Source organism: Rana temporaria, chromosome 8 (assembly GCF_905171775.1).
Source record: "Rana temporaria chromosome 8, aRanTem1.1, whole genome shotgun sequence".
Lineage (NCBI taxonomy): Eukaryota > Metazoa > Chordata > Amphibia > Anura > Ranidae > Rana > Rana temporaria.
The window spans coordinates 65,175,040-65,191,368 of NC_053496.1; the positions used below are offsets into that span (position 1 = coordinate 65,175,040).

The 16,329-nt window shown below is 43.1% G+C and overlaps 1 protein-coding gene across 4 annotated transcripts in view; it reads right to left on the bottom strand.

Moving 5' to 3' along the window:
• Window positions 1–13,976: 13,976 nt before the first annotated feature.
• POLL (DNA polymerase lambda) overlaps window positions 13,977–16,329 on the bottom strand; it is a 52,055-nt gene continuing 49,702 nt past the window's right edge. For all 4 annotated transcript variants that reach the window (XM_040361928.1, XM_040361927.1, XM_040361929.1 and 1 more), the window contains one exon: window positions 13,977–14,843. In XM_040361928.1, coding sequence (XP_040217862.1) covers window positions 14,482–14,843 — 362 coding nt within the window. In that variant the 3' untranslated portion in view covers window positions 13,977–14,481. The remainder of the gene's footprint in view (window positions 14,844–16,329) is intronic.

Sequence of the window (16,329 nt, forward strand, 5' to 3'; positions counted from 1 at the left end):
ATTGCCTTAAAGCGGTGGTTCACCCTCCATAGCAACATTTTAGCATAAAATTAGGCATAGTAGCGCGAGCTACAGGCTCTCAACAGCCCACACTGTCGAGAGCCCCACCCCCATTGATAACGTCAGCTTGTGACGAAACGCGTCTGGGAGGCTGCGTCAGTGACGTCACCACGCTCGGGAGGAAGGGCTCCTGTTTGCCGGCCGGCTTTTTCAACTTTTAAACACATTGACTGTTTTATTCATTACTGCTGTAAGTAGACTACTTTTTAATAAATTTTGGTTACTGTACTGTATTACGCTATATGTGTCCTCTTTTCTATACACTCCCTCCAATGGAGCGACTGTGATCTATCGATTGTGACGCTGCGGACTCCTGATCTGGGATCCCTGGAGAAAGTAAAGGCCGAGGCTGGGTTATAGCCATCCGCTTTGATTCCTTACCTTCTGGTAAGAGGCTTTGATTTTCAGGTGGAGGAATTCACATACTGCATGCATGTCACCGGGTGTTGGAGGAATTCACATCCACCATTACATCATTGTGCCACACTATATGGAACCTGTGTCCTTGTACTATCAAGTGCATCTTTGGCCTCTGCCTAAGAGTTCATAGACTTTATCCATCGTATTACTTCTACTTTTAGTAGTGGACTTGGTTAACCTATTCTTGGCGCGGCTTTTTGTTTTTTATGCGAGCTACAGTATGCCTGTCTTGATTTTTTTAGCCCGGTACTTACAGTGCAATCGTACATTGAAGATTTCGACTCCCCGCGGGGAATGGGCGTTCCTATCCAGACGGAGGATGATTGACGGCCGGCTCTGGCACGTCACGCTCCCCGAAGACAGCCGGAGTAGGTCTCGGCTCTTCACGGCGCTATACGGCGCCTGCGCACAGACTATGCGCAGGCGCCGTGAAGAGCCAAGCCTATTTCGCCTATTTCCAGAGAAGCGTGACGTGCCAGAGCCGGCCGTCAATCACCTTCCCTCTGGATAGGAACGCCCATTACCCGCGGGGAGTCGGTATCTTCAATGTACGATTGCACTGTGAGTACCGGGCTAAAAAAATCAAGACAGGCATACTGTAGCTCGCGCTACTATGCCTAATTTTATGCTAGAAGAAAAAAAAATTATTTATTTTTTGTTTATAGGGTGAACCCCCGCTTTAAGCCTCATACACACAATGCGAAATTCAGAAGGGGATTGTCGTTCGACAGTGTACAATCGCAGTGTACTATTTCACCTGCACATAGCAGTGGCAACAAGGAAAGAAAAACAACAAGAAGCACAATAGCAAGAATGTTCCAACGCAGTTAATAGCAATGTACAAATGCAAGTGAACGCTCTGCCTGGAGTCTTGGAATTTCAAAATAACAAAACATACTTTTAACAGAGACAGAACAGCCGCCCGTGTGAACGGGGCCTTATAGTAAAAATCCAGCTTTAGTATGGCAATAAATAGTTTGTTTGGGAAGCTGGCCCAAACAAACCATTTCCTTTACATAACAATGTGACTGCTGTGTGTGCTGTAAGATACTATTGCTGCATTAGCTACATACAGTAAGTGACACTATGGTTGATTTACTAAAACTGGAGAGTGCAAAATCTGGTGCAGCTCTGCATAGAAAGCAATCAGCTTCCAGGTCTTTTTGTCAAAGCTTAAAGAAGTAGTCTGAAGCCCCATTCCACAACATGCCACAATGTAGCCAATGGAAATACCTTTTAAAAGACGCCACTTTCATGAAAATCGGCCCAGCAGTTCTTCTTTTATTCCCTCCCGAAGTTTTCTTCACTACCGGGTTCTCTTCCACGGCCGCCATGATAATACTACCTCTCCCAGCATGCCCGCTCCTCTCTTCCGGTAATCTCCTGCCCTCCCCTGTAACTCCCCCGCTCGGCCCCCTCCCTAAATTATAATACTACACGCCCCCTCCTCTCGCACCAATTTCCCTATCCCCGCCTCTTAAAATGCGTCCTCTTCTATTGGATTGCCGACCTCCAATGAGCTTTCGGCCGCCGCAGCCTGCGTGCGCACGCACGCGTCATCTAGCGATGTAAGCACGTAAAGCTTACATCGCTCGATGCTGTAGTGCCGGAGCAGCAGCAGGCCGAAGAATCGGAAGTTGTGCACCAATCACCATCCCATCATGGTAAAATAAAGTACAATACACATATCCCCTTTCTATGTTAGTTCCCCAACCATCCCATATCCAAAACTACAAGTCACAGCATTCACGTACATAAAAATACTGTATTGGCATGCTGTGACTTGTAGTTCTCCTCCTTGATGTAAGCAGCATTTCATTATATGTATTTATACATATGCGCGGTACGTAACCGCTGATTGGAGGACAGCGCTCCAATAGGCGTTTGCTGAGCTGAGCCAATGGCAGCTCAGCTCAGCACATATATGAATAAATTAAGTCAGGGGGAGTATTCGACTCCGGGCGGGGAGGCCGGCGCAGCCCGCAGTGACTCCTGGGATAGATGAGTCACCGGGCGAAGATGGCGACGGATGAAGAAGAAATAGAAGTCGAGCGTCATCAATAGACCCAGCTTCCGGCCGGAGAGAAAAACGAGGAGAAGACCGGGAAGAAGACCATAAGGAAAACGTGAGTATATTTGAATGTGTTATAACTTTGTGTGATGCTCTATTTCCCCCAGAAAAACTTAGCTTCAGACTACTCCTTTAATTAAACAAGCTGAACTTAGAAGCTGATTGGCTACCATGCACAGCTGCACCAGATTTTGCACGCTTTAGGGCCCTTTCACACGTACGGACAAACGGTCCGTTTATTACAAGTCTGTTTACGGACTTGTAATGTATCCCTATGGGATTGCAGACGTTAGCGGATGATGCATCCGCTAACGTCCGCAAACATCCGCTTTTGCGGACGGAAGAAAACCCTATTTTTCTTCCGTCCGGCGGAAAGGATCAGATGAATACGGACACACGGTCCGTATTCATCCGATTCGCCATAGGGGAGAGCGGAGGAGAGACAGGGCGGTCTCTGCACTGTGTGCGGGGACCGCCCTGTCCGCCGACAGCTCAGCGGGGATTTACGGAGGAATCCCCGCTGAGCCAAACGGGCTAACGGAGCGGATCAATACTGATCCGCTCCTTGTGAAAGAGCCCTTAGTTTTAGTAAATCAACCTGTGTTTCAGCAGCTGCATGGGCGACTTCCTGTCTGCTGCTGGAACTCTCCATTAAGAAGAAGTCGTATTATTAACCACTTCAGCCCTGGAAGAATTTACCCCCTTCCTGACCAGAGCACTTTTTGCGATACGGCACTGTGTCGCTTTAACTGACAATTGCGTGGTCATGCGACGCTGCACCAAAACAAAATTGACATCCTTTTTTTCCCACAAATAGAGCTTTCTTTTGGTGGTATTTGATCACTTCTGCGTTATTTTTTTTATTCATAGCGAAAAAAAAAAAAAGCGTCAATTTTGAAAAAAATGCAATATTTTTTACTTTTTGCTATAATAAATATCCCCAAAAAAATATATATAGGCTAATATGTATTCTTCTACATATTTTTGGTAAACATTGCAATAAGAAAATATTGATTGTATAGCGTCTACAAAATAGTAATAGTTATTAGTAATTGCAGCGATCTGCGATTTTTATTGAGACTGCGACATTATGGCGGACACATTTGACGCCATTTTGGGACCATTGTCATTTATACAGCGATTAGTGCTATAAAAATGCATTGATTACTGTGTAAATAACACTGGCAGGGAAGGGGTTAAACACTAGGAGGCGATCAAGGAGTTAAGTGTGTCCTAGGGAGTGATTCTAAATGTGGGGGGTGGGCGGGCTACCACTGACATGACCTGTTATGGCACTAGACAGAACAGGGAAATGCCTTGTTTACATCTCCCAGTTCTGCAGCTCCAGGTCACGATTGCAGGACACAGGTGGACATCGAGTCTGCGGGTACGAAGTACGCATCGGGTGAGCGTGCACCCACTAAGCCGCAATTTAAAGGGGACGTGTATGCCCATTTTCGCAGCCATGCCATTGTGCCAACGTACATTGTTGTGCGCTGGTCAGCAAGCGGTTAAATACACGGCTTTCTCTGATTGCCTAAGTTGAGAGGCAGGAAGATAACATCATGATTCTTACTTCTACTAATCAGAGGAAGCCTTGTACTAAATTACAAGACCTCTCTTATTTAGTTACAACAGCAGATGGGAAGTTGCCTGTACTAATGCCGGAACACAGCGCTGCATACTGTAATGCTACAACAGTATTATACAGAACACAGCCTTTTTAGTTCCGGCAGCAGACAGCAAGCCACCCGTCCTGCTGCTGGAACACAGCGCTGCACATTGTATCTAGCCAATGCTAAAGCAGTACAGTGTATACTACAGAACACATCATTACGTAAAAGGAAAAAAATAGTTCCATTTGGCCAACTTGGCCCCAAGCAAACTATTTAAAGTCATAAAGGTGGAATACTACTTTAAAAAAAATTGAGAGAGTTCCAAATTATTGACTATATTTATATGCATAAATGGCTATGCAATTAGCCTGCAGAATGTTCAATGTACAGTAACTACAATACTGATCCCTAATGCTGGCCATATACTATACAGTTTTGTAACAATATGAGGCTGCTGATACACACAGAACTACGCGCTGATCGCAAGGGGAACTCGAGAGGAACAGCTTTTACCTTTCAACTGTTTTGCATACACGGCATACGGGCACAACCAAATGTGAGTGCAATACTTATCTGTTTTTAAGCAACCAATACATCTTTTACGTACTACACCATGAGGGGCACTCCTCTTTTTATGAGTTATTGTAGGAGAGAAAGAGACCCCACTAGCACATCCAAGGCATCTGGCAATTGGTGAAAACACGTGTAAAAGGAGTGGTTATCCTGGGAATGAACCAAAGGCATTTATTGAATGAAATCTGGTGAGTGGCCATTTCTAGCGGTGACAGGAATATCACTGAAGTGGTGACATTTCGTTGTGTTATAACACCTCACGGGAGAAGCATTCATATAAGCACCTGATTAGTATATTGCGACTTTAATGAGCAGAGGACCCATTTAGAAATCCTCTATCTAACTGTCACACATATATTTTTTTTTCATATAAATTTTTATCACAATACTTGTTTGTTTTTTGAGGCAGTGATCCTTTGTATCTGGCACAGGGGCACATATGCTAAATATGAGCACTATTTAATAAGTGTATAAGCAGATATATGCAAGGTTTTTGCGGTTTTGTGTTTTAATTTTTTTTTCTGAGAAGAGCATCTGTATATAAGCACTTGGTGCTTATATATATACACATTTATATTTATTTGGTGTATTACCAGATGGAGGTGATATGTATTGGGGGCTAATAATTAAAAACCATTGCCCAGAAGCAGGTGGCGATAGATGAACCACTAGAGGAGCGCAATTCACATACCACACCCAAGTATAATAGGTACTCTTACCAGAGGGTGTGGACTCAGCTGTTTAAATAACAGTAAATCTTATGAGCGTAGTGGTCTCGGCGGACCTGGATCTCTGCACGGAGGACCTCCCCAGACGGCGATGGCTGTACGAATCAGATGAGATGAATACCACCAATCACAGGAACTGGACGGATGTGACTTCCAAGGCAGGACAAAAGGAGAACCCGTGGGTTCATGGGCAAAATTGGCAAGACGGAAGAAAAAGAAAAAGGTGCTCCAAATGGTGCAGGTCAAAATAAACAGTGACAGGTTTTATTTTAAAATTTAAAAAACATGAATAAAATTTGATCACATGAGCAATGATAAAAGCAGTATGGGATGCTGTAAAGGGTTTGCTTTACAGCATCCCATACTGCTTTTATCATTGCTCACGTGATCAAATTTTATTCATGTTTTTTAAATTTTAAAATAAAATCTGTCACGGTTTATTTTGACCTGCACCATTTGGAGCACCTTTTTCTTTTATCTTGCCAATTTTGCCCATGAACCCACTGGGTTTCTCCTTATGTCCTGCCTTGGAAGTCGCATCCGTCCAGTTCCTGTGATTGATGGTATGCATCTCATCTGATTCGTACAGCCATTGCCATCTGGGGAGGTCCTCTGTGCAGAGATCCAGGTCCGCCGAGACCACTACGCTCATAAGACTTACTGTTATTTAAACAGCTGAGTCCACACCCTCTGGTAAGAGTACCTATTATACTTACCTTTCCTATGTGATGCCTTGGTGATCCCTTCAGACAACTATAAACTCAACGTTCATGTCAATATAATTCATCACTTTTTCTATGGAATCACCATTTATGCACTGACTTGTGTGATCTATTTATGTATCCAGTGCCACATTTATTGTGACACAGGGTTCTTACATGGACTCTATATATACACATAATTTGTTCGCATTCATTTTTTGTGTCATTATAACCATTGAGCACAACATCATTTAGCGCTGCACTATTGTTTCACCAATGTGCTTTAAATGCCTATTGAATAACCACTATTGTGCGTGTTATATAAAATGTTCCTTTTTAGAGCCATCAAAATAGTTATTAGATTTTAAAGGCATTATAATTATTATTATACAGGATTCATATAGCGCCAACAGTTTGCGTGGCGCTTTACAACATCAGGGAAGATAGTACAGTTACAATACAATTCAATACAGGAGGGATCAGAGGGCCCTGCTTGTTAGAGCTTACAATCTACAAGGGAGGGTCAAGTGGAACAAAGGGTAGTAGCTGTGGGGGATGATCAGATGGACAAAACTAAAATACAGTTGTTAGGTGTGGGAAGGATAGGCTTCTCTGAAGAGGAGGGTTTTCAGGGATCCTCTAAAAGCTAATAGAGAAGAAGATAGAAGGGCAGATTGAGGTAAGGAGTTCCCTGGGCTTGGAGAGGCTCTGGAAAAGTCCTGGAGACGAGCATGGGAGCAGGTGATGAGAGAGCTAGAGAGCAGGAGGTCTTGAGAAGAACGAAGAGAACGATTAGGTTGGTATTTTGAGACTAGGTCAGTGCCGTAGCTGCAAATTCACATTAGAAAGACAACATGCAGGTTCTGGATGTAAAAATATAATTTATTCAGAACACATAAAAGAAGAAGTTATTGACATTATTGTTATACATTAAGCAGCATTTCAGCATTACTACAGTCTAAAATCAATCATTTGACCAGTATAAATAACTATTTCTAGAAGACTTGCTGCACAGCCCAGATGTGCAAAGAGTAAAACTGAGCAACAAACTTCAACAACCACTCATCCAATTTCCATTTTACTTAAAAATGCCAAGCTCTAGTAAATAACATGATCTGTTTAGCAATCATAAATAAAGTGTTTATTAGACTGATCAAACAGAAATGGCATGATTAGGCTAAATGTGTGATAAAAACAAAAGTTGTACTGTATATTATATAGACTTTAAGGAGACTCATGGCTGTCTTCGTTTTCTGGCAATATACATTTCAATATATTTAACAATCACAAATTTTTACATTGTCATCATGTAAACCTTCAATAAATATGTATTAACAAAGAATGACAAGAGTTGTAAGTAGCAAAAACGGGAACATGATTGTTTGCAGACTTATTTCACATTGTGTGTGTATTCCCCTTTCTAAATATCTGCTGAGGAAAGTCAATGTAGCAATTTCAGCATGATATAGACTTCATTAAAAAATAACATTTACATTCACTCTACTGCCCCCCCCCCATTTACATTCACTATACAGGTTTCCTATTGAGAGAAATTATAAATTTAAATAGTGCCAACCACTAAGCATCTCTTCACTCATTGTTGGACGATGTTTGCTATTTAAATTTGTAACATCGTTTTCTGCACAACTGCCATCTTGTGCCACTCCATAATGGTAAGTACCAATTCTAATTTTCTAGTAGTAGTAATAGTAGATTTGAGCAGAATTAAGATTGTTTTGTTTAATATGGTTGTATTTAATTTTTGTAACGAGTGCCCATTACCTTTTGTACGAAAAGGATTTTTTTTTGTTAAAAAATGTTTACTTTATTCAAACTGCGTGTATATCATATATGTATAAGGCAATCACGTTTCAATAAAATAAAGTACAGATATTCATTGCATGTAAAGTTGTGTTTATGTGAATATTTCTGGGAAGGGGTCTAGGACTCAAAAAAAAAGTTAAGAAACACTAATGCCCTGTCACCCAGACCATGAATCCGGGATGTCTTGAAGTCCCCAATTCAGACACCCAAGAGTTCTGTAATGAACTATCGGATTTCTTCATCGACAAAATCGAAAGAATCCGGGTAAGTATTCTGCAAAATAATACCCCCCTCAGCCCCCTCTTCAATCAACTACAAAACACCAACAGAAACCTTCTACAATCAACTAAGTTCACTCTGGAACCCATCTCCATCGATACCACCAAAAATATCATTGGTGCGTTGCGGAACAGCACAGCACCCAATGACATCATTCCCACCAAGCTGCTGAAGGAATGTGCTGACATTCTGGCGCCTCCCATCACACAGCTTATAAATCAGTCATTTAAGGAAGGCATAGTGCCATCCTTGCTGAAAGAGGGCACAATCCAGCCCATCTTGAAAAAACCTAACTTGGATCCCAAGGACCCAACTCACCGCCGCCCCATAACAGGCCTAAATATTCTCTCCAAGATAATGGAGAAAATAGTGGTACAACAGCTGCAACAGCATCTGGATACCCACAATCTACTCGATCCATTTCAATCAGGTTTCCGTCCCGGACATGGGACAGAAACGGCCTTACTCAAAATATGGGACGATGCCCTCGAGGCCGCAGACGAGGGAGAATCCTGTCTCCTGGTTCTGCTGGACCTAAGCGCAGCCTTTGACACAGTAGACCACAAAATGTTACTGATGCGACTGGCCGAGGTAGCCAGAATCGCAGAAGGTGATTTACCATGGTTTTCCTCCTTTCTTGAAAACCGATCACAAACAGTGAAACTGGGATCTTTCACGTCGGAAAAATGCACGGTGCCATGTGGAGTCCCCCAAGGATCCCCCCTGTCACCGGTGCTGTTCAACATCTATCTTCGCCCTCTCTTTGATATTATCAGTAGCCAAGAACTACTTTATCACTCTTATGCAGACGATACGCAACTGTATTTTCGCATCTGCAACAAAAAGGATCATCATCTCAGTTTAGAGAAATGTCTCTCTTCGATAGAAAACTGGATGACTAAGAGTTATCTTAAACTCAACAGTTCCAAAACAGAACTTCTTATGTTTCACGCCAGTCGAAAGAGTCAACTGGCAACAACCTGGACACCGCCGCCCATTCTGGGCCAAAGCATCACCCCTAGCTCCAAAGTCAAAAGTCTAGGAGTCATTTTTGACACCTTCATGACAATGGACGCACAAATAGGGTCAGTAGTCAGCGGATCGCACCATTTGTTGCGCCTACTACGCAGACTTATTCCATTTATCCCCAAAGAAGACGTAGCAGTCGTGGTGGGAACAATCGTGAATTCCAGACTGGACTATGCAAATGCCCTTTACCTCGGGCTCCCAAAGTACCAAATCGCTCGTCTGCAAGTCGTACAGAATACGGCCGCCAGACTGGTGACTGGGAAAAGGACATGGGAATCAATCTCACCTTCGCTGAGAACCCTTCACTGGTTGCCAGTAAAAGACAGAATTGTATTTAAAGCACTCTGCCTGACACATAAGTGCATCCATGGGAAGGCTCCGCAATATCTTTGCGACAAGATAGAACCTTACAATTCTAATCGCGTTCTGCGATCCACCGACCAAAATCTGGTCAAGGTGCCAAAAACCAAATACAAGTCCAAAGGAGAAAGAAGGTTTGCTTTTCAAGGTCCGAGACTATGGAACGCTTTACCAACAAGCGTTCGGTTGGAGGAAAACCACCTGACTTTCAGAAGACAGATTAAAACTCTGCTCTTTTGATGTCATGAGACACGAAACATCAAGCGCCCAGAGGCGATTCAGTTCGCATGTGCCGCGCTATATACGTTTTTCATTCATTCATTCATTCACAGGACCGGTTTTCCCGTAGGAATAAACTCCGACGGGTTTTCAGATGGATTTCTGCTCAAGCTGTCTTGCATTCACACGGTAACACCAAATTTCCGACCGCCAAGAACGCAGTGACGTACAACACTACTACAAGCCGAGAAAAATTAACTTCAATGCTTCCGAGCATGCGTCGACTTGATTCTGAGCATGCATGGTTTTTAGTGCGTCAAAATTGCATCCAGACGAACGGAAATTCCGATAGACATGGTCTCTATCTAATTCCGTCTGAATTTCCAACGGAAAAAGTCTGATGGGGCATAGACACGGACGGAATATCCAATGAAAAGCGTCCGTCTGACTTTTTCTGTTGGAAATACAAGGCATAAGTGATCACAGAAAGCCTTAACCTGGCAGGACGCTATACCAGGGTGATTATTATTATGCGTATAGTGAAAAGATCCATTAGAAAATGCAATCATATAAGATTGGTCAGCGTGCTGGGGAATCTATTCGACCAAACTTGAGTTTTCTCTTTGGTATAGGCTATACAGAGGTCAAACATGTCTATACTCTAAGGTCTGGTTAACGTTGGTGTGATTTCAGATGCAACTTGAGTCGCACAGAATCGCATGCCACGGGAAATCACATTGTTTTCAATGGTTTTCAAAGCCTTATCAAAATTGCATCAAACTAGCACTACATAATTGCACTGAAAGACGGATCAAAATCGTATGGCAGCAGTGTGAACCTAGCCTAAATATTATGTATTCACTATTATGTGAAAATTAAGTACAGTTGTGCTCATATGTTTACATACCCTGGCAGAATTTATGATTTATTGGCCACATTTCTGAGAATAGGAATGATAACACAAAAACATTTTTCACTCGTGGTTAATGTTTGGCTGAAGCCATTTATTATCAATCAACTGTATTTACGCTTTTTAAATCATAATGATAAGAAACTACAAAAATTACCCCGATCAAAAGTTTACATACCCTGGTGATTTTGGCCTGATGACATGCACACACGTTGATGCAAATGGGTTTAAATGGCTATTAAGAGGTAACCATCCTCACCTGTGATCTGTTTGCTTGTTATTAGTGTGTGTATTAAAAAGGTCAGTGAGTTTCAGGACTCCTGACAGACCCTTGCATCTTTCATCCAGTGCTTCACTGACATTTTTGGATTCTGAGTCATGGGGAAAGCAAAATAATTGTCAATCTGTGGGAAAAGGTAGTTGAACTGTATAAAACAGAAAAGGGATATAAAAACATATCCAAGGAATTGAGAATGCTAATTAGCAGTGTTAATCAAAAAGTGGAAAATTAGGGGTTCTGTTAAAACCAAACGACGGTCAGCTAAACCAACTAAAATTTCAGCCATAACTGCCAAGAAAATTGTCCGGGATGCAAAAAAAAAAACCCACAAACAACTTCAGGTGAAATACAGCACTCTCTGAAAACATGTGCTGTGGCTGTTTCAAGACACACAATAATGAGGCAATGGTCGAGTCGTCATGAAGAAAGCCATTACTACGCAAATGGCAAAAGTATCCCGCTTACAATACACCAATACCGCACAGAGACAAGCCTCAAACCTTCTGGCACAAAGGTACACCATTCCTACTGTGAAACATGGAGGTGGATCGCTGATGTTTTGGGGATGTGTGAGCTACAAAGGCACAGGAAATTTGGTCAAAATTGAAGGCAAGATGAATGCAGTATGTTAAAATACTGGAGGAACATTTGCATTCATCAGCCAGGAAGCTGAGCATGGGACGTACTTGGACATTCCAACATGACAATGATCCAAAACACAAGGCCAAGTCGACCTGTCATTGGCTACAGCAGAATAAAGTGAAGGTTCTGGAGTGGCCATCTCAGTCTCCTGACCTCAATATCATCATTGAGCCACTCTGGAGAGATCCCAAAACATGCAGTTCATGCAAGACAGCCCAAGAATTTACAGGAACTGGAAGCTTTTTGCCGAGAGGAATGGGCAGCTCTATGATCTGAGAAGATAAAGAGCCTCATCCACATATACCACAAAAGACTTCAAGCTGTCATTGATGTTAAAGGGGTCAATACACAATATTAACAACTGGGGTATGTAAACTTTTGATCAGGGTCATTTGGGTAGTTTCTGTTGCCATTATGATTTAAAAAGAGTAAACACAGTTGATTGTTAATAAATGGCTTCAGCCAAACATTAACCATGAGTGAAAGAAAAGTTTTTGTGTTATCCATATTCTCTGAAAAATGGCCAAGAAATCATAAATTCTGCCAGGGCATGTAAACTTATGAGCAAAACTGTATGTAGCGTTGATGTAAAAAACCTAGTTCTGTAAGGTTGGACTTGCACAAGTCCCCATCCTCACTGCTGATGCTGCCACCAGTATTAGAGGAGTCAGTATTAAGGTGTTTGTAGCCTTTAATATTCACTGCCAGACCCTCTTTTTTATGCAGCCATAACACCGTTTGTGAGTTTTCGTTGAAAATTAAGCATGTAAATACCTTTTTCAGATCTCTTCAGGTTGATCTCCCTCTGATGTCAGCCGGGGAGGTCATGTGACCGCTGTGCGGCCAGAAGTCACATGACTGGCCTGAAGAGATCTGAAAAAGGGTATTTACATGCTTCGTTTTCAACAAACAGTTACACAGTGTGTTATAGCTATACAAGGGGGGCTGGCAGTGATTTTTTTTGTTAACAGTTTACTTTTGCTACTCATTGCATCAGGAGGGGGGCAGAGATTGCTCACACACAGGAGCTGACAAGCAGAAAGGAAGGGGGACAGAGGGTAGCCGCGGATGACGGAAGCATGTAAACTGACCACGATAATCAGGGCTCAGCAGCCATGATTATTGTGGTCAGTACACAGAGGGGGACACAGGAACTGGCAGGATCAGCCAGGTTTTTTACAGCTTAAAATGGGGCAAAAGCAACTGTGCTTTTTAATCTACTATAAGGGTTACAACCACTTTAAAGTTACTGGAGCATAGAGGAAATTTTAACTGACATGAACATGAAGAAATCACCGGAGGAGCTTCATGGCATTATTTTCATTTTCGGTTTACAAAGACAGGTCCGCAAATTAAGCAGCTGCTATGTGCCCTAACATGGTAATACATACCCACTAATCAAATGACATTTTGGGGGACCTAGCTTTTCAGATACTAAACATGGTTCTAAAGGATCTTAAAAGGTTCTGTAATATAGGTTAATGTATAATAAAACAGGCAGAATGAACTTTCAAAGAAAGCAAATGCAAAGTGACAGCAAATGTGTGTTGCACTGATAATAATCTCATCAAATAAATAAATGTCTTCCTCTAACACCATACATTCATGTTTTACATACAGCAGATCATTTAAAATGTTAAAGTAGAAGCAATTAAAATCAAGGCCAACAGCTCAATTACCATTTAATATTTGTTGTGTGATGAAGTTCTGTAAAAAAAATGCACAGCAGTCCTTTTGAGTTCCATTTTGCTTAAGATGACTGTATCCATATTAGTGCACTTGCTTCAACACCGTTGAGTACTGACTGTGATACTTATTTAATCTGGACTGACAGTTACATTTTCAAGACAAGCTTTGAAGGTACATGCAGGAGGTGAACTCCAAAGCTTGTCCTAAAAATGTAACTGTGTAAATAAAGCGTATTTAAATTAGAAACGTATCACAGGCTGTAATCAACTGTGTCAGTTCTATTTAAAACAGTTACTAAATCAAATGAATAGTGGGGGAAAGTTCTGAGCAGCACGGACTTTGTGTAAAGGGTTAAAGTGATACTATGGGTTTGTGTTTAAAACAAAAAACAAACATGTCATACTTACCCCACTGTGCAGTTTTTGCACAGTGGCCCGATCGTCCTCTTCTGGGGTCCCACGGCGACTCCTCTCCGCAATAGATAACCCCCTCTGGGAAGCTCTCTCTCGAAGGGGGTAACCTTGCAGGCGCACTCCCGTGTCATACACTCGATGTACATAGCCGCCGAGTGTATGACCAGGCCCCGCCCCCTGGCGGCTGGGTCATTGGATTTGATTGACAGCAGAGGGGGCCAATGGCTGCGCTGCTATCTATCAAATGAAGAGCCGAGAGGCCGCGGGGAGAACGACGCGTGAGCGCACCCATGGAGGTTTGGGGCTCAGGTAAGCAAACAGATGCTCGGGGGGGCCGGAGAGTGCAAGGTGTTTTTTCACCTTAAGCATAGGATGCATTAAGGTGAAAAAACACAAGGCTTTACAACCCCTTTAAAATAAAATCACTGCAAGACTGGGTAAACATGGTCGCTTAAAAGGTTGCATTGTATTGCTGCTGTTATATCCCCCCCCCCCCCCCCTCGGGAAAGGATCTTAAAAGGGGCACAGTGCTCAGGAGGGTATGCTCCGAATGTATGTAGAGTTTAGGAGGCATTCATTTTTCTTTTATAAACCCCTATGATCTGACAATTTATATATTACACGTGTGCAAAAAGGAATTCAAACCACTTTTTAAAATCTTTCCAGTCTACCAATCTCTTTCATGTGCTTCTCTAAAAGGAAGCCCAAGGATTTCAAATACATGCCTCTCAGTTGGCGTTGGTAAAGGATAGCCAGCATTAACCTTCACACTGCCATTGCGTACCACGTCCTTGTTTAGGGAGTGCTCAGACAGACTCATCCCCTTTGTTTTGGCCAGAGCACGCATGGAACGGTTAAAATGTGCTGAGCCGGTAAAATACATCAGTGCACATGCAAATTCTGAATATGGCACGACTATGATATCAAGTCTCCGATGTTTCTGCCCTGGTCCTGGGAGGCGGCATACTCCCATGTACTTCTTCTGAGTTCCATTTTCTTCATTACTCACCAAATCATCGGTGAGGAATCCTGAGGGTCAAAAAAACATTAAACAATAATTGCCAAGTGATCTATTCAAAACATTCCAGCTAAACATAAAATATTTTTCTTTGAAAGTAAACCTGTCTTAGGAAATTCAAACCAAACAAAGTAGTAAGAATGTACAGCAGAGGTTACCCTTATGCCTCGTACACACGATCGTATATATCTGATGGAATTTAATCTGATGGATTTTTTTTGCCAGATATCCGATGAAGCTGACTTTCATCAGTCTTGCCTACACACCGTCAGTCAAAAATCCGGCCGTGCCAAAACGCGGTGACGTAAAACACTACGACGTGCTGAAAAAAAGTTCAATGCTTCTGAGCATGCGTCGACTTGATTCTGAGCATGCATGGATTTTTGACCGATGGACTTCCACACAGACGATCGTTATTTTATCCATAGGAAAAATTAAAAAACATGTTATATTTTTTTTCACCGATGGAAAATAAACCGATGGGGCCCACACACGATTGGTTTGTCCGATGAAAACAGTCCATCGGTCTGTTTTCATCGGACAAACCGATCGTGTGTACAGGACTTTAGTCCATTCACACTTGTGCGATTTCAAAATCGTGCAATTTCCATTGCAACTTTTGCTTTGACCAATGTGATGGTGTGCTACAGAATTAGATCATGTGTGTGCTACATTTAGATCATGCAGATGCGACTTTTGAGAGTTTACATTGATGGTCAATGGCCGTCAAGTCGAATAAAAGCGAGACCAAAGTAGTGCAGGAACTACTTTAAAGTCACCGCGACTTCAAGTGGCACAGATAAACGATACTCATTGGGAAGCATGGCCTGACAAGTCACACAAGTGTGAATGGAGCCTAGTGAAAACTGTATATCGAAACAACAAATCGATGCCCTCAACATGGGGGGGTTGGGTGCTCTGGGGCAGGGGGGCGCACTGCGGCCCCCCCACCCCAGAGCACCCTGTCCCCATGTTGATGAGGACAGGGCCCCTTCCCGACAACCCTGGCCGTTGGTTGTCGGGGTATGCGGGCGGGAGGCTTATCGGAATCTGGGAGCCCCCTTTAATAAGGGGGCCCCCAGATACCGGCCCCCCACCCTAAGTGAATGGATATGGGGTACATCGTACCCCTACCCATTCACCTGGAGGAAAAATGTTAAAGTTACTAAAAATGACACGGGTTTTTAAAATAATTTATTAGTCTGCTCCGGAGGCCCCCCTGTCTTCTTTAGCTCTTTCACCAGGGGGGGCTTCTTCTTTGACGTCTTCGGGTGGGGGCCGCTCTTCTTCGCCGCCATCTGGTTCTCTTCCACCGCCGAGGGGGTCGCTTTTATAAGCGCCCACCCCCCGGCGGGTTTCCTCCGACGACTTCGGCGGGGGGTGGTGTGCTTCTCAGGGGGGGCTTCTTCCTCGCTATCCGGGGGGTCTTCTTCTATGTTCGCCGCTCTCCGCTGTTGACTCGGCGCACCCCGGTTCTTCCTCCCGCTGTCCGGTGCC